This window comes from Python bivittatus, unplaced genomic scaffold (genome assembly GCF_059951505.1).
Source record: "Python bivittatus isolate LINGU-HERP-01145 unplaced genomic scaffold, Pbiv_v1 ctg000100_np1212, whole genome shotgun sequence".
In the NCBI taxonomy this organism is placed as follows: domain Eukaryota; kingdom Metazoa; phylum Chordata; class Lepidosauria; order Squamata; family Pythonidae; genus Python; species Python bivittatus.
In genome coordinates, this window is record NW_028277038.1 from 1,615,056 (window position 1) to 1,633,421 (window position 18,366).

At 41.8% G+C, this 18,366-nt stretch overlaps 1 protein-coding gene across 2 annotated transcripts; it reads right to left on the reverse strand.

Moving 5' to 3' along the window:
• Positions 1-2,668: 2,668 nt before the first annotated feature.
• Positions 2,669-13,170, reverse strand: CCDC63 (coiled-coil domain containing 63). Of its 2 annotated transcripts, XM_088135398.1 has the most exons (12): positions 13,037-13,170; positions 11,326-11,442; positions 9,865-10,031; positions 9,324-9,513; positions 8,729-8,848; positions 7,988-8,169; positions 7,163-7,344; positions 6,226-6,443; positions 5,324-5,398; positions 4,126-4,318; positions 3,366-3,563; positions 2,669-2,929 (listed from the first exon to the last, which is right to left on the reverse strand). In XM_088135398.1, exons 2-12 carry the CDS (start codon positions 11,365-11,367, stop codon positions 2,802-2,804), a joined length of 1,695 nt encoding a protein of 564 aa, XP_087991524.1. In that variant the 5' UTR covers positions 11,368-11,442; positions 13,037-13,170; the 3' UTR covers positions 2,669-2,801. The 2 variants fall into 2 exon arrangements, with proteins under 2 accessions (XP_087991524.1, XP_087991525.1); XM_088135399.1 differs by lacking the exon at positions 8,729-8,848.
• Between the last annotated feature and the right edge of the window lie 5,196 nt (positions 13,171-18,366).

An 18,366-nucleotide genomic window follows, 5' to 3' on the forward strand; every position in this document is an offset into this window, starting at 1 on the left:
ATCCCTTTATGAATTATTATGGATGAGGGAATGGAATAAGCTGTACTCACAGCAAGCCACATGTTTCTTTTCTGATGCCAGAGCAAAATGCATTTTCCACTTACACACAATGCTAAGAAGCTGTCCAACAACAGTAGGTGGAGCTGAGCAGGAGGAGGTGTGGCTTCACCAACGGCTAACATCAAGTAAGGGCCACATATTTGCCGCTGCTGCCCTACCCATTTCTATAGAGTTAATAGGGGTTGTATCTAGATCAAGGGCAATTCTTGAGTTCCTTTTCCCAGGTAGGGCTGTGGGAAGGGAGGCCTCAAAACAGACAAATGGGTGCTGAGCCGTTTGGGGCCTCCATTTGTCCCTACCACACACTGGGCTGCCCTGGACGATACAAAAGTTGGGAGGGAGTTCTAGCATTCCCCTGTGCAATAGTCTCAAGAAACACTCAGTTGTAGACAAGAAATTCCCAGCCAGCATATTCAACCCAAGCTTGGAGGAAAGTGAGATTCCAACTGAGAAATTAATAAAAAGTACACCATACAAAAACCATACAACACAATGGCCCTACATCTTGAAAGAGAAAAGCATGAAAATCAAAAAGTCTAAGGAGGCATCTAGTTTGGTGTTCAATTGGAGAGGGGCATGGTTCCAAAAAAGGTGACTTACTGGCATTATTAGGTTTGCTCACAAAGTTTAGGTACCAGTTATTTATGGTGCTCCCCTTGGTGGCTCCCTCTTTTGATCAGCCAGGAGCAACACACTGAAGCACAGAAAAATACGCAAGGTGTGCACCTTCCGAAAGCAGCTAGGTAATCCTGTTGATGGAGCAATGCAGCCATTCCCATCAGGGTACGGAACATGGCAGGGAACCCAACACCGATCTATGGAGGCTTCCTACCTACTAATGTGGCAGCATCAGGATATGCCTTGTTGCACTAACTAAATACTTCTATCTTAACTTTCCCCCATAGAGCTTCACATGCCCTTTTTATCCCCACAGCAATCCCATGAATAGATCAATTAGGCACATCTAATTTCCTACTGATCATGGAAATTTGAACCCAGGATTCTCCCCAGTCCTCCAATACGCCAGCTGCTACATTAGAGTGAATCTCTTACCCAATGGAAGCATAAGACTGGAACCATATGATTGCCATTCTGGGTGCATCTAGGGTTGTCCATCTGCTCTTTCCAAGTAGTTAGTCATGAAGTCAGCTGCAACATACAGGCTACGCTGACACAGGTTGAGGCCCCTCCAAAGCCAGTGGCTCTACAGCTTATGTTGAGTGTCCAGGATTGCAAAACCAAATTTCCAATGTCTACTAGACTTCAGGTCACCTAGGCTTAGTAGTTTACCTTCATTAGCCTGCCAACCTGAAACGGTCCAGATGTATTGGGCTTACAACTCCCAGAATTCTCAGGAACAGCACACAGGTGTAATCCTTATGGTACGGCATTTGCTCTGTGTTAACATGCTATGGGATAACATAGCTCATTCACAGTGGAGTATAAAAACTGTCTGGTATCTAGAAAAGCATACATAGTTCTTGGATAAATCCAAGTCATGATCTGCTTCGGTGCAATAACCTTTGTGTATGTGTCTTCCATGCACCACCTTACATCCACTCTGCATATTAGCGTTAAAAGCCATATGACTGAAGGACTTTTTTGCACATTACATCTTAAAATGTCCTATTGAGAGGGCCTTCTGTTTTTTTAAGATGTAAAAAAAATAGGAAAATAATAGTTCTCCAAAAGGCTTAAGATCTGATACATAACTGGATTATAATTGAGCCATATACATATAATATCAGCCCTATGAAAAACTTAAGACTGAGGCTTGGTTCACACAAGACACTAAGCCATAATATTGAGTATATTCTGCACCTGTGCTTATGAGGATCAACACAAGAAACAAAAATTAGTCCAGGTATGAAGTGGAGCTCATGAATTCCATCACAGACCCCTCAGCTCTTTTCTCACTATCTGATCTTTGCAGAGTCCTTCTATCTGCATAGCCCAGAGACATTCTTTTGGTTTTGCTACCTTTATTGGAAAGAATGGAGAGGTGCCAGAAACACATCCCTTAATCTTCTTTGGCTAATGGAGCCTGCCAAACCAAGGAAATGTCTTGACTGTGAAACAGCCATATAGTAAAAATATAATAACAACAACAAAATCAATACCTGTTTCAGGTGTTTCAAGGGCAAGGAGGATATTCACGCTTTCAGGGTGCTAGAGCAGATATAGCCCTCTGGTCTGGCTGAATGAATCGTTTAAATGTTCTGCAGCATCTTTGTCAGAACAGAGTATGTATTAAGAGGTATATAAAAGTGCATCCAAGAGTTTTGCTCTCCTGAAAAGAGGTGAGAAGATGGTACCTTCCACAATAGTAAAAAAAAAAAACAAAAAACTGATGCAGCATAAATGCAATCTTCATCAAACTGGTATTCTCTGGTTATGTTGGACTTTCACTCCCATTTTTCCAAACTTTGATGGCTGGGGGATGATGGGAGATATAGTTCAACTAGACATTTGAGGGCCTATGAAAACAACAGAAATTCAGGGAAATCAAAAAGAAGACTGCAAACAAGACAGCAGGCTGTAGAAACTCAAGGGACAAATGCTTTCTTTGTTAATAATGTTTATGCTATGCAAAGAAAATCCATTTTGCCATCCCATTTTGTACAGTATGTATGTGTGTGTGTGTGTACATAAAAATAGATATATGAATCTAAGTATATGAATGAAGTTGATGTAAAGATGGTTCCTCATACTGCCACGCATTTCCATCTTAGCTTCTATACTTATGACAATTTCTTTTTATCTCTGCCACTATCTAATCTTTCCATGACTGAACTCCTTCTGGATTTTTCCTTCTCCTGATTCTCTAAGACCATGGCACGCAGATTTTTGTGGTCCTGCGGGCCTTCCACTGTTGGGAAAGGAATGAGAAGTTCAATCGGGTTAGTTAAAAAAAAAACAGGCATTCCTTTATTTCTTTTTAAAATTACAGCTTCAATGAACCACCACATTTACACAGCATGCACGTAACACCTGTTTATTTCTCAGCTTGAATCAGGTGTTGAATCAGCAGTTACTGCTCAGCAAACCCTCCCCACCCTTAAGCTCTTTTATTGATTAACTCAGTTTTTCTGACTTTTCTTGAAATGTCTTTTGAAAAACTCAGGGAAATCAAGAGAAAGCTTGGGGGAAAAACCCTCCTGGGACATTGGTAAACAGAGAGCATAAGGGAATTCTCTCTGCCATTATAAAAACTGCCCAGCCAGTCTTGAACAACCCAAACCCTCCTTCTGGCTGGCTCCAGATTGCCTTTTGCATTGCCATCTATTCTTTTTGCAATTACTTACAAGGCTCTAACATGTCTGCAAAAGGATCCACGCTGAGAGAGGGTGGAGCTATTTTAACAGTGTCCATCTTCTTTAGTAGAGCACTCCCACCCAAAAAGGGATTCAGCATAGGGACAGAGTCCAACTCCCCTTCTACTTCCTTGTAGCGCAAGAAAGATTCAATCAGCAAAAGGTCATTGCTCTTCTTTTCTAAAATGCCTGCGGAAAGAAGCAAAAACACATTTGGGATGAGTGGGTGTGCTTCATGTCTCATACATTGCGCAAAGAAGCTGGCAGACAAGAAGGACTTAATGGCACTGATTTGGTGGGCATGATTGTTTGCTCCCCTGGGTTTTTTCCTAGATCACGTTTTCCCAATAAACTCCTAGAGATTTGGCTTAATTGGATTAGAAAGGGAATTTCTCATTAAAACTTTCTCTGTGTACAAGAGTACACACTACACAAGCTACCCATTGTGTTTCCAGGAGGTTCACAAGCTTCCGTTAAATATTGCCCTGCTTCTTCAAAGCATCCTTCCACTCTGTTATTCCTAGAGCTGGGCTGATGAGAGAAGTCCCAGGTGGAAGGACTAAGAGCTCCCTCAGTGGACAAATGAGGGAATGTCAGAAGGCTTTACCAGACCAGAGATAGCCTCCATAAGTAAGAAGGTCTCTATTAGTAAGTTTGTATTATTTCCTCTCCAACACACACAGAGCCTCTAGGGCTCTCTAGGAAAAACACAGGCGATCAGCTTAGCTCGGTGCATAATAATTTCACTCACTGAAATACTGCATCAAATTCTGATCTGTGATCTCCCCAGTCTCTCCCAGATGCTCTCTAATCTTGGTGGCATCACAGCCTATCTCCTTGAACAGAAAATCCACTGCTGATTTCATATGGTCCAAGATTTTGCTGCTCTCTTTCAGTTTGTAAGCATATTGATTGGCATCTTCAGTGGTCTTCTGCAGTGTCTCCTGTGGGCAGAAAAAGAGGCTAATGGGGCTAGTGAAGGCAAAAGTATTACAAAGCGCTCCAAGGCTACTCCCAACTGATTCTCTCACCCTGGAGAGTTCTTTTACAAATCAGGGGCAGATGACACGGACTTTCTAGGTCAAGAAAAGAGCAGCCAAAAGTCCATTAGCTGAAAAAGACCCAAGATATGAACCTTGGAACTGATGCATATAGAACAGGTTTCATGTATACTGCTATACATGAACTTGTGATCCCTAATTCTCATCAATAAAACATTTATAGTGGTTGTTTGAGGAAGCAGGGCTAAGAATTTTATAGCCGTGCCTAGTGCAACCCTTGATTCTACTGACACAGTGACCCAAACAAGTCAGCCATCACGGATTCTAAGAGGAAATCTTTGTCTTATGAACACAAATGCATCTTTAATTCTGGACCAGACTGTCGGTTTATCTAGCCCAGGTTTGTCTGCATTGATGCTAGTATTCAGGCAGAAAGCATTCCTTCCCTTCTATTCCCTTTTTTAAACTTGAAGATACTGTCATTGGAGGCTGGGATCTTCTGCATGCACAGTTAGTGCACTCTGCTTCAAACTCTGTGATGCAGCCCAAAAAAACAAAACAAGGAATCCATTCTCCAGCTCAGCCTGTACGGTTCCCCCAAAGGTAACTGGGTGCTCACATTCCCTCCAGTGCCTACATAACAATCAAACAAAGAAATGCAACTAGAATTGCTCTCTTATGGCTCTCTACTCTTTAGGAAGTAAATGAAGTTTAGAAAAGATCATGGGTCCAGTAAAAGTCCTCCTCTGTTAATCTCCAGACCTATTGGATCAGATCTTTTCAAAGGCCCAAGATCATTCAACTCTAGTCTGAGCCACCTACCTACCTAAGCCATTAACAGCAATCTGCTAGGCCTCTTGAGCACATACACATGGATTCCAGTCAAACTCTAAGTGACACTGCCACTCACTCACTCACACACACACACACACACACTTCACTGCATACCTCCATTTCCTTCAGACTGCCATGAATTATATCTTCGGCTGTCTTCTGTTGGGATTTCAGCTGGCTGATTTCATTCTGCAAAGTTCAGAAATGTACAGGATCAGGACTTTAGATAACCATGACACATCATTTTGGTCTTCAGACCACGTGGCTTTGCTAGGTGTATTTAGAAAGAGCACCAGGCTCAGGGAATGCCAAAACGTATTTATTTATTTAACTTGGAAGGCTGCCTGACTCCCAAATGACTCTGGGCAGTTTACATAATTAGAAAGGGAAAAAAAAACAGTGAAAGGAGAAAAGGGCATGTACCCTTGGATAAAATCATCCTCAAATTGCAAAAAGAAAAAAAAGAAAAGAAACGGGGGCTCAACAAACTACCTGACCTCAAGCACTTTAAGTCAGAGAGTGGAATTACAATTGATAGAAAAGTATTCCAAGGCTAGAACAATGACTTCCTGAATTGTGCTGAATGCAGATCCTAATCTAGAAGTTTTCTAGCTACGTTATGTCTTTGCTGGATACGCCCAAAAACGTCTCTGCACACAGATAATACCATGCATGAATAGAAAAGCCAAGCCTTGCCCCAGAGGATTCTGGACCACAGTTCAGAACCCACAGGAAGCCTTTTGAGGAGAATAAAGGGAGGCTCCCAAGCTATTTTCAGAATATAAACCAAGATGAATTTTGCTGCACTCTCTCCACAAGCTGCATGGTGGCAGTAGTAACTCAAGTTTGCCTATAAAAATGTGTTTGCTTTTTTCTTTTATTCAAAGCACAGCTGACTTGCAGAAAGATTTGAAATCAAAAGCTCAGTGTACTAGTGAAAGCTCAAAAACTTGAGTAAAAGTGAAACGGCACAGAGCCACTTATGAAAACAGAATTGGGAGGGAGAAGGACCCCACCTGGATGTCTTCAATCCTCTTCTGCAGCCTTTCCATGTCATTATTCAGTTCAGTGACGTAGCTGAAGTAGGCGAAGTTCTTCTCCTCCTTCTCAATGAAGTCTTCCACTAGCTGGCTGATGTCACCATTTTCCGTCAGTTTCAGCAGTCGCATATAGGCCACCTCGTAGCTCTCAAAGCTCTCTCCTTTGGTCTTGGCCCGCTTCTTTGCCTTGAGTGCTGAGAGAAATTTGGATGGGGTGGGAGAACGCTGGTTGTGAACACAGGATAGGGACCTAATCAGACTTTTTTCCCTATGAAAAACTGAGAGCCCAGCAAAAATATTGCCTATGATGACTGCTATTGTTATTAGACATATACACCCACATTCAATTAAATAATACAGTTTTAGGTATGTACTTTATATGTTAATAGATTTTGCCTCCATATTTTTACAGAACTGTCTGCATGTGTGTGAACATCACTTCGTGCATCATAACATGATTACTCAAATGTTCATCACTTGCAACACCAAGAAATATATTTTAACCTTTTTTGTGTGGGGGGGTGCTTTTGAGTCAGTGTGACTCCCAGCGACTCCCAGTTTTCTTGGCAAGATTTTCAGAAGTGGTTTGCCCTTGCCTTCTTCTTCCTAGGGCTGAGAGAGAAGGACTGGCCCAAGGTCACCCACCTGGCTTCGTGCCTAGGGTCGGAGTAGAACTCATGGTCTCCCAGTTTCTAGCTTGGTGCCTTAATCATGACACCAAACCTGAGCCATCTCAGGAATGGAAAATATTACATTGCTGTGTTTCAGTGGAGACCCCTGGCCACCCTGGTTTGGGAAGATGCAAATTGCGATCCAACATATCTGGGGGACATCAGATGAGGGACATTTTCTTCTTGGCTCAGATAGCACTTTTTTCCTTGACATTGGCATGAATTGAGTACCAACATGGTACCTTCTTCCTTTTTGGCCTGCTCCTCAAATTCAGAGCGGTCCACCAGTTTGATGAACATAAATGCCTTCAGCTTGGTTTCGTGGTCATAGACTCGCTCCAGCTCCCGAAACTCAATATTGAACTGGGCAATATCCTTGAACCGCCGTTCCTTCATGGCAGAGATTCTTGCCAGGGCTTCAACCCTAAGAAGAAACAGAAAAACATATATGCAAAAGAGAGAGTCCAAAAACAGGACAGGATGAAGCAGTCCAGGCCAAAGTTTTATCACCTCATTTTGAACCACCTCAGCAGCTTACCTCTGAGATATTCTGCTCCTGGTCCTGGGACTTATTCACCTAAAACAACTTGTGTAGGATACCTTTCTTCTGAATGATGCTCTTTGTCAACCCATGAAGGAACAAACTAAGTCCATAGCAGATGGCAGAGTCCTAGGGAGGGGCATTATACTGCTTCGGACTGCAGCTGATAAATGCTCTTTTTAAAAGCTACTCTACATGGATAATACTCTGCAAGTTTTGAAAAATTAACAGAGCAAGGAAACCTAGCCCTGTTTGCTTCTTCCTTGCTCTATGATCAGTTTTCTTTCTGCAAGTAGCCTTTGGAGTTGGGGCAAAGAGTACATTAGAACAAGAGATTGCCCTGCCAGCCTTCTGTCACCCAAGGACAGTTTGCATTTTTAATTTTGTTGCAGAGAGGCAGGCATCCCATCTTCAAAAAAAACCTTCCTTTACAGAGAGACCCTCCATTAGCAGGGCAATCACAAATTTGCCTAAGCAGTGGAAGTTGCGGTCCTGAAAGGGTTGCACATTTTGCACTCTTCCTCACCTCTGCTCATAGGCTTGTGTCGACTGCTCAATGGATGTGTCCATGGTCCTCTTTTGCTGCTCAAGCTTCTTGTGGAGCCGTGAGTAGATGCCCTCAAAGATCGATTTCTGACACTGCAGGTTCTCTATTTCTTCGCGGAGCTTGGCATTTGTGGTCAAGATGGTGTCAAAGTGTATTGTTACCTGGAGGTCAGAAGCAAAATCAGGAAAGGATCCACTGGATCCTAAAGCAAGAGATAAAAGCATTTCTCAGAGATCAACGTCTTGGAGAGGAAGAACAGCTCATAATGGGGAAAGCCAGAGTCAAAAGAGGGCGGAGTTTGCAGTACGTATAATTCTTTCTCTCTTTCTGCAACCCTCCATTTCTTTACTTCTTACAGACACACCCAAACTCATGAAGAAGTGATTTACAAAAGGACAGTTTGGAGAGCAAGAGTAGGTCTCAGCACCTGGAGGACAAAGTGATGCTTTGTTATACAAAATTAGGCCAGAGATCCCTGGGGCTAATAGATTCCAGATTCCAGTTCTAAATGTATTTTCTGGATTCAAAAGGGAAAATGCAAAAGAAGCCACATTCGTTTATGTTTCCCATCATCAGTTATACCTGATTGTTCTACATCCTGAAGTTTATTTTTAAGGGCTCTCCTTACTGTTCTAATTTCAATTTTTCTCCTCAAGGTGGAGACAGATCCTAATTTCTTAATAACCGAGGAAGGTGCAAGTCTGCAAACTTGCTGCTTACATGATTGAGACGGTTATCTAGCAGCTGGATTTGCTTCTGGAGCCACTTCCCATCATACTCCTGCCTCAGCTTGATCACAAGCATTTTTTGTGTTTTAATCTTTTTTTCCAAGTCCTCTATCTAAAAATAGAGGGAGAAATGTTTCAAAACTCTTATCTTCATTAAAAGAGGATAGTTTGAGGGAAACATGAATAACTACAGTGCATCTGCTAATATAATCTCTAAATATTTCATGCTTAATTGTGTTCAACAAGCTCCTGCCCCAAACAACAATTCAGAGCCTAGCAAATTGAGATGAGAGAGCATAAAGAGGAAGAATATTCCCTAAGCAATAGAATCCCCAAAGATGTTTTATTTTTCCTAAGAATCTACAGCTGGCAATCCTTGGGTTTATGAGCTCTCCGCTTTTGAACTGGATATCTGCACAAGGATTAGGGCATGCTAAATTAGTTTTGATTCACAGGAAAATGTACTGATGAATCAAAATCAGAAGCCACACATTTTGGGAGGGATGAGAGCTGTGAATCTCACGCTTGCAGCCTGTCTATCGTGCTTCACAATCCTCACTTCATAAATCACACATGCTACCAAGCACCTTGCCATCAAGTTCTGCAATCAAACTCTTGGTGGCTCTGATGAGAGCATCGTACTCGTCTTTGGTCTGCAAAAGGAATCTGAGCTCCATGCAGTTCCGGTCATCCATGAAAATGTTCCGGGGTGATTTGGTGAGACTTAGGAGCAAATTAATCTCGTCATGTTCTTGTTTCAAAGCATGGATGTGTTTTCTGTAAAGGAAGAATGTTTCTGTAAAGGAAAAATGTACTAAAGCATTCCAAACAGCCCTGGCAAACTGAACTGGCATAAAATGTGAAGCCCTAAACCATAGGTTACAAACTAGAGTGGCTGAGTTTATACACTACGAAACAGGTCATGCTTAGCATAATGAGTGAATTGAGCAATGTGAAAAGGTGATTCCATTGGCTTAGCTAGATTTAAACAGGAGTCAGGTATGTTTGCACTCAGACACTTTTCTCAGCTAGCAAAATATATATTAGCTAGCATATATCAATGGGGTCATGCGCACACTCACGCACACACACACAATGTGGCAGCTCTTTAATCTCTGGCCCACTTACTCCTGGTGTAACAATTGTTGTTGTGTTTTGAGAGCAAGAGACTTGCGATTCTCCACCATGATCCGAAACTGTTGCTGCAGTTTCCTTAACTCAACTTCTGCCATCATCTCCTTTTCCTTTTCGGTATAGTCAGAATTTTCACTCCTGGCATGAGATCCTCTCCGGTGCTGCAGGTCAGATTTGTGGGAAGATGTTTTTAAAAGTAAAGGATGTTTGTGTTTTAACTAGACTTAAGTTTCCTTCAGGATTAAAATTTCCCTTTTACCAAGGAAAGCATTTGGCAGAGTGAAATAAAGCAAAGTTATTCTATAAGAACCAACTATTCATTTTCCAAAAGCCTACACAAAGGAGGGGCATATTGTACAACAATTTTGACTAACCTAGCAGTAGTTTAAGTGTGCTACTGCTAACCTTCATAACTTGCAGGGGGGGGGCAATCAGGGATTGCAGTACTTGGCCAAGTGGGATAATTCAGCTCATCAGCTCAGCCAAATCAAATGCAACCTAGTAGACATTATTCAAATTGTGCAAAGGCTGGTCCTTTTCTGCAATCCAAACTACTCCTGTTAATCACAAGCCAAACACTGCAATGGCCTAGGTTAAGCAATGATGCCTCCCTTACTGAAGGCCTACTCAGTCTATCTGGTGGTGGCAAATACACTCTTGATAGTAGAAACTTTTTAAACATTTTTAACCAAACAATTCTTCAGGATGTTAGATTGTACATCTGCTACACTATTACCATACACACAGATATAAGAAACCTCTGGTGTGTGTGTGTTTTAAAGTAATTTAAATATAATTATATATTTGCTTTTAACGTTTTTTCTTCTTCTTTCTCACTTTCTTTCTCCTTCTTTACTTTTTTTTTTTGCTAATTTATATAGCACTGTCTAAATGTTGTTTCCACACAAGTAAAAAAAAAATTAAATTGTTGATTTAGTACACTAATTTTGTTTCAAGAACAATTCTTCGCCTCTCCCCCCACACCTTTCATGTTAATTATCCCAGCCACTCTAACTGATGGGAAGTGAAGCAGGATGATCTGAGATGTCATTGGCAGACCAAAGCTGTGGGGGAATATATATATGAGAGAAGCTGTTCCCTAAGCGAAATGGAATCCAGTCTAACTTTCATGGGTGGAAAACAAAAGTGCACTCTAAAATGAAATCAGAAGCCAATAGCATTTCAACACCACACAATAAGGCAGCCTTCTCCCACATTGTGCCCTTCAGATGTGTAGGATGATAAATCCATAGTCCTTTTCCTGTGCTGCCTGGGAACGATGGGAATTAATCAACACATCTTGAAGGCAGCAGGTTATCAAAGGTTGCAACAAGATGGGCAACTTGGATTACAAATCCAAAATCCAAATCAGGAGGTAAATGGCAGCATTCAGACTCATGTGTGCCACAGTTAAGCTATTGCCAAGATAAGCAGAGGAGCAGAATCTACAGTTACCAAGGCACGAATGACAACAGCCGTGTTTACCAAAGTCTTCATGTTTCCCCGGTTAATGGTAGATGCTTCTGTTAAGTAACCAGGCTAATCCTTCCCAAACTTGAAACCTGAAAAAAGCTAACAAAAAGTTTGTATCATGAAAGTTTGTACCATCCATTTGCAAGCAAGACCTCTACCAGGACCTCTTTTCCTTATCAACCGATTCTCTCCTCAACCTCACCTTTACTCTTGTTTGGTAATTGCCCAGATGGTTTTCCCAGTGTATTAAAAGAACATTGGCATGATGTCACATGAGCCATGTTAGTTTAAAATTAGGGGGTGGAACAGATGGTTAAGCTCTGTCCAACCCATTCAGGACTTGGGTTTCCATAGAAATAACAAGAGAGTACACCATAGCACTGTGCACCCTCTGCTATCATTTCTATGGAAACCCACACACCAAATGGATCGGATGGAACATTTTGAGAGGTCTGGGAATGATGAAGTTCAGTGAGGATGACAGGATGGCAGAGGAAGAACTTGTACCATCCCCCAAACACAGAATTTGGTAGATTATTTTAGTCATCTTCCAGTCTGATATGGTACTGTTCACTTCCATTCAGATCTTGAGTTAAATTCAAAAGGCCCCATTGAAATCAAATTCCAGTATTTTCTGAAAGTGACTTTAAAAAATAAGATTAAAACAGATGGGACAAATTTGTGCACGAGAAAAATATGGCAGGCTTTAGAAATTCTTGGTGGGAAGAACCACAGCTGAACAGCAGAGTACTCAGTCTAGACCCAGAAGTCCATAGATTCAGCCCCCATCACCTCTTGTTAGTACTGAATCAGACTGAAACAGATGATTCAAGAGATCTAAAGCCCAGGTGGAGCCTGTTCATTATGCCTATTTCCCTCTAGGGTATAATAAATTGGCATTGCAAGTGCGTATGTCCCTGGCCTGGACACCTTCCCTTTTTCCTTCTTCTTTCAGAACTGAATGCAAACTGCTTGGGGCAGAGAACTTTCCTTAAGCCACTTTGGAAATAAATTGTATACTAAAGTATATTAAAGTGCATCAAAGCAGACAGGAAAGAGATGGGATGCGAAATAAGGGGGACGCTAGACAGAAATTGCATGACTAGACTGGAGCGAGGGGGAGCTAATGATCACGATTGGGACCGCTAGCCAGCCTCTGCGACCAACCACAGTATTTTTCTGCTCTGCTCTGCTCTTCTCGGGGAATATCCCGGCGTCTTCCGCCTCGCGTGCAGCTTTGCGGCCCCAGGTTTCTCCCCTTCCTTCAGAGAGTCGGATCCAACAAGGGGGACCGCAGCTAGCCTGCAGAGTCTCCTTCCCGGCCGCCGCCGCCGCCTCCAGCCGTGCCTCCCCCTGGCTGAGTAGAACGCGCGGACCGCGGCTCATTCCGCGCACAATGCAGACCCTCTTTATGAGCCGGTCGCGCCCGATTGGCTGCGCCCGGGGCGTTCCACGGAGCCCCCGCCCGCCTGCTCGTTCTCCTGCGCGGGGGCTTAGTCCGGTCCGCCCTCCCCACGCATCTGCTCCTCTCCTCCTCGCACTAGTGGTCCCCTTCTCCCGCGAGGGATGGCTTCGCGAACAAGGGAAGAATCCAGAGCGGCTTTCAGAAATTAAGGGTTTAGGGAGAGCCTTGAATAAAAGCAAAGCTGATGGGGTATCCTAGAGTCGACATTAATAAATAAGAGCCACCAACCCTTTAGTGGAAATCTTGGGAGCACCCTTCATGTTTGAAACTTCACCAGGGCTATGCACTGAGAGTTGGCCAGTGGCCTAGGGGCACCCAGTGCCTTCTTGTCTCAGTCCAAGGCCTTCACCACTGCACGCTGTCCGCCTGCGAAGCATGGGGAGATGGGAACGTGTTATAAACACTAGAGATGACATGAATAAATCAGAGAAGAGTGGGCTGCGCCATCATAAGGTTTCATGGAGCACAGACCACAAATTAAGGCATTTTAGAGAATCCAATTTGTATAAAAGGGGTTCTCCCAATGCTCAAATGTACTTTTCTGAGAAAGACGTTTATTTCTTGGTTGTGCCATTCTGAATATATTTTGCATGCGTTTTGGGATAAGCTCCCCCACCCCCTGGTTAATTTGCTTCTGTTTTGGTCAAAACCTGTGGCATTCTTCATTGTCTTCAGAGTCTATCGGCCCTATTCTCCATTGTGATTAACTGCGAACAAGCAGTCAATGAAACTGCTGGGAGATAAATTGATGCAGTCAAGCCTCTTTGTTTATGCCACAGCACTACAGAAACATTTGCCATGACCAGCAGAGCGACTTCTCCTTTTCCACCTCAAGTCCTGCAGGACTGTTAGAGGTTGTTGGAAAATGGACTAGGCTCTCATTTCAATGGGTTTTGGGTTGCTACTCAACAAAATAAGGAATGAGCTGGGGACAATTTAAAAAAAATAATCCTAAAAGGGTACCTACCTAAAAGGGTAGACTGGGGAATTGCTTGGCCTTTCCACGTACATACGGAAGGAACTTTGACGGATGCCTTTGCACTGGCTGGGTTCTCACACAAGCACATAAGCCATGTACTTACGTATACAAACATGAATATTCAGACACAGTGTGATATGTGACCCACTGAGCCAGACTGCTAGCTTGAATAGTATTGTTTTCTTTAATCTAGCCTTCCTCAGCCTGGAATTCCTCATATGTGCTAAAGTAAAACTCTCATCCTTCCAAGCAAGGTGACAAAATTCACTCTTACTTTCATTATTATCATAGGGATTGCCTAAAAAAGCTCTCAAGTCCATTAAAAAAAAAACATTGACTTAGGACTTAAACCACTGTAACAACAAAAAGACTGGCTCAGACTTTTAATACTGTATTCTGACAGTATAATCGTGCTTTTTAATACCTATAGAGAAAAAGTTCCAGAATTAATCACTCTTTTAAACAGATCTTGACAAGGTGGAATGCTGAATAAAGAGAACTAAATATGGAACTGTCAAAAAGGCTTCCTTGTATTTGTTTAAGGTTCCTTACCTTTTCTGTAAATTCTTTCAAATTGTCAATTATTGTTATTATTCCAAAAAAGTAAAAGCCTAGTTTTTAATTTCCCTGACCCAGACTTTTGTCCTTGGTTGGGAACAGATTGTTAAGAATATTCTGGCCCACTTAGTATGTGCCCTGACTAGATGGTGTCCCTCTTCATATACATGACTGGCAGTTGATCTTTAGCTGTGGCATAGCCACAAATCTTCTCATTCTCCTACACTTTTGAGTTCAGCTTCTGCTCTCCTTGAGACTAAGGATATTGAATGCATGGCAGTGAGCCTGATATTCTCAGAATGTCTTGCAGCAAAGGGAGAAATATATTATTAAGTTCTAAATCAGTGATGTCTAGATCTCACAAGGCTTTACAACTTGAGTTGAAATAAATCTTAGTCCTAAATACATGCATCCATACTACAATTGCTCAGTGCTGAAAGAGGTAATCTCTACACATTTAATGGAGCTTTTGTGCTCTGATGAGATTTGGCTCACTGGAAGTCACAACACACAGAGACTGGATTCACATGTTGCGTTATGCCATAGTTGGTTTATTCTGGGTGTACTGAATTAATCACAGTGCCAGAGTTCATGTAATACACTGCATCAAAATCAAACACACCATATTGTGGCTTAGTACAACATGGGCAGTCAAAGGTTTTCCCTTGTAGATCAAGGCAGGTCTTCCCAAGCAAGAATCAGCACTCTGGGCAGCTCCCACTGAACTCTGCTGGATGAGCTCTACAGAAATGTCCTGGGGTCACATATTATAGTAAACTATGGTTTACAACCACAATGGTTGTCTGTACATGCACATGCAAACTGGGTTGGATTCATACACTGCATTAACCCAAAATCAGACAAACCACTTTATAGTTTTATGTGTTATGTGAATCCAGCCATTGCAGCCCACAATTTATGATGTAATGTAACATGAACCCAGCGTATTATGGCTTTTCAATAAACCACAGGTAAGAAAGCCACAGGGTTTGCATAATGCATTAAGCTAGCATCTGGGCATTTCTTAAGATCAGGTATTATTGGGAAAACTCTGGATTTTCCATTTTGGTAAGCAACGTTATTCCCCTGGCCGTTAAGCTCAGCAGGCTTCTTCTGGATAAACATGTTTAGGATTGGGCTATTAAAAGCTCCATACTACCCCTTAAATTATAGCCTGGCACCACACCACAGATTGTGGAATCCTGCCAGGAAAATCAGGTTAAAGTAGGGAGTTCTCCTCACCCTGCTCAATTCAGGAGGCTGCAGTACCACAACCAGTTGCCTAGCAACCTGGATGCAAATTCCCATCCCGTCAGAAAGCATTTGTCTTTCCAGCAACTACTTGGACATGGAATCTCAAAGGGGAGGATTGGGGGGGAGCTAATGAGATTGTTTTAAAAAGGCAGCTCCTACGCAATCTTTGGGGAGTCTCTTTGATGCAGGGAATTCATAGCATAAAAAAGAAATGCTTTGTTTAAAAAAGTGACTGAACTAAAAATGGCATGTCACAAATATGTTCTATTACAACAGTTGCAGGATAGCAGTTTATGGGATAGCTAACTAAAGAATCCTCAGAAATAAGTCTTTTGGAGTTCAGTTCTATAGTGCTAACTCTCTTGAAATGAACTTTAAACAACATTCTTAATAGTGAAGATGAATAAGACTTTCTAAAAAAATATGGCAATATCTTGTTAGGCTGCATCTCAATACAGTAGTAGGCTTTGTGCCTTCCAATGTAGTAGGTCCTCCATTCAATGCCCTACGTCCCTAGATAAGTTGAGAAAGGCTCCTGTATGAAACCCTGAGAGCTACAGCCAGTCAGTTTGACAATAGTGGCCTAGATGAATGCACAGTTAACTTGGTATAAGTTAGTTGCCTAATTAATACATAATTAAATCATGGCATTTGGTGCTTTGAGATTGCAATTCACTCTTTGATGACTTGATAAGGACATCATATTAGGTCATGGAGGAGGATGGAACTAGCAAAGGTTGCCAATTGTGTCCAGTGAGCATGTGCCTTTGAACAGCAAGTGTTGGGCCCAAGCAAGAGCGAATCATGTTCTATTCTGGGTTTCCTACACACTGCACAAATGTCTGCAAGGTATGGTTAGCTACTAAGTCTTAGCCTGTTATATAAATCCAACTATTCTGGTTTGGTAACCATAGTTTGTTGTTGAACCCAATGTATACACCTGGCCATTCTGACTCACTCAACAAATATGGATAAAATAACAATCTGGCTTGGCATGACATGTGAATCTAGCGGTACATTATGGGAAGAAAAAGTGCCTAGTCAGATGGCCATTTCGTCTGATCCAGTGGAGCGCTGAAACAAATTTTAGGAGGATCACAGTGCTTAGAATCCCTCCTAGTTGTGGACTAAAATGCAGTTCCCACAAGTTTCCTCTGGGAAAAGCACTAGATGGTTGACAATGACTCACTCATTACCATTTCAAGAGACAGAAGCATCCTTGTGAGTATGCTTCTGGGGTAGTATCACATTTATGCTTGGCCTATTTCATTCTATTCAGTGTTTTTAGAACAGATTATCTACTCAGATAATGCCTTCCTGGTCTTTGTGTTTCCAACCCCAGACTGGTTCTTGCTGTTCCATTAATTGAGATTAATGTCTCAATCAGTTTCATAAAAGTGTAAATGTTGCTGGGAGAGGAATCTAATGTCCATTGTGGCTCCGGAGGTATTTATTTTGTCCTGCAATTAGCTGATTTGTCACAGCAGCTGCCAAAATGCAAACTCATCAAGAATTGTATTGCTATTGTCAAGACTTGGGTTTTTTGGGGGGGGGGTTAAAAAAATTCACATTTTTGTTGAATAATTTAACTATTTCAGTCTGCCTAACTAGGACTGAATATTATTTTTTAAAACTACTTTTTGCTCTTTCTTTCCTGAGAAATTCAGCTTGTTGAGGAAGTATCTTTCCTTAATCTGGGGCTTCCCCATCTCTCATTGTTCTTCAGCATGCTATCCTGCATAGGAGACTGCAAGTTGCCATTTAACGCATCTGGAGGAATAAAATTGAAGCAAGCTGGCCTACATTCTTATGGGGTACGTTCCACATCAGAAAGTTGTATTGCAAAAAAGAAAATGACATTTACGTCTCCCAATAGTATTTTGACTGACTATTTAAAATGTGGTTATGTCACATCTTTCTTTCCTGTAAGTGGGCAGTGCTAGCCCCATGGGTCCTTGAAATTGTGCCCCCATATTTCTGTCATGTTTTGCTCTTTAGTATGTAGCTCTCCTACCATTCAGAACTAATGTTACAGTTAGACAGAATGAAGTGCCTTCCTCATGTTGCAGATGTTGGAGAGCAGAAAAGAGGGAAGTGAAAATGTGCAGCATCTTTGTGTATATTCCATTTCAAGTGAGATAATATTATGAAGATGCCAACCTCTGAAAATGTGAAGATGATCAAAGCAATAATGGTCACAGCTCAGTTTCAGCCAGCTTATTCAAACCACTTTTCTTAAGGTTCTCTGCCCAGCATCTAACTCAGTTAGAACTTATAAACTAAACATTCTTCCTCGGCTTCAAAGGCAGCCTGTAGATTCCCACTAGAATTATATTGGGACTGGATAGCAACACTCACTCAACAGGTTCCTGTTGAGAAAGACCTACATCTGTTTCCCTCACACTTCCTCTAGAAGATTTTGAACTATACTACTACCTATTATTCCCTACTAACTGACATGAAATACATTATACTCCATAACATAGAGGGCATCTGTCATAAATTCAGTTTGATTCAATTAATTTATTGTTACAGAGCAATTTCAAATGTAATTACACAGCCACCCTTCATATTTCAAAAGAGAAAAGTTAGGACCATTGCATGTCTTCTTCTATAGAAGGCTATATTTGGTGGAGAAGAAAGAAATTGTCTAGCAGATTTGGGAATAGAACTAACTCCTATTTCCTTGTTTTAGCAACAAGCAAAGCAGCAACACCCCAAAATGCTATATTTAGCTTCCAGGGATTTATGTAACATCTCTGACACA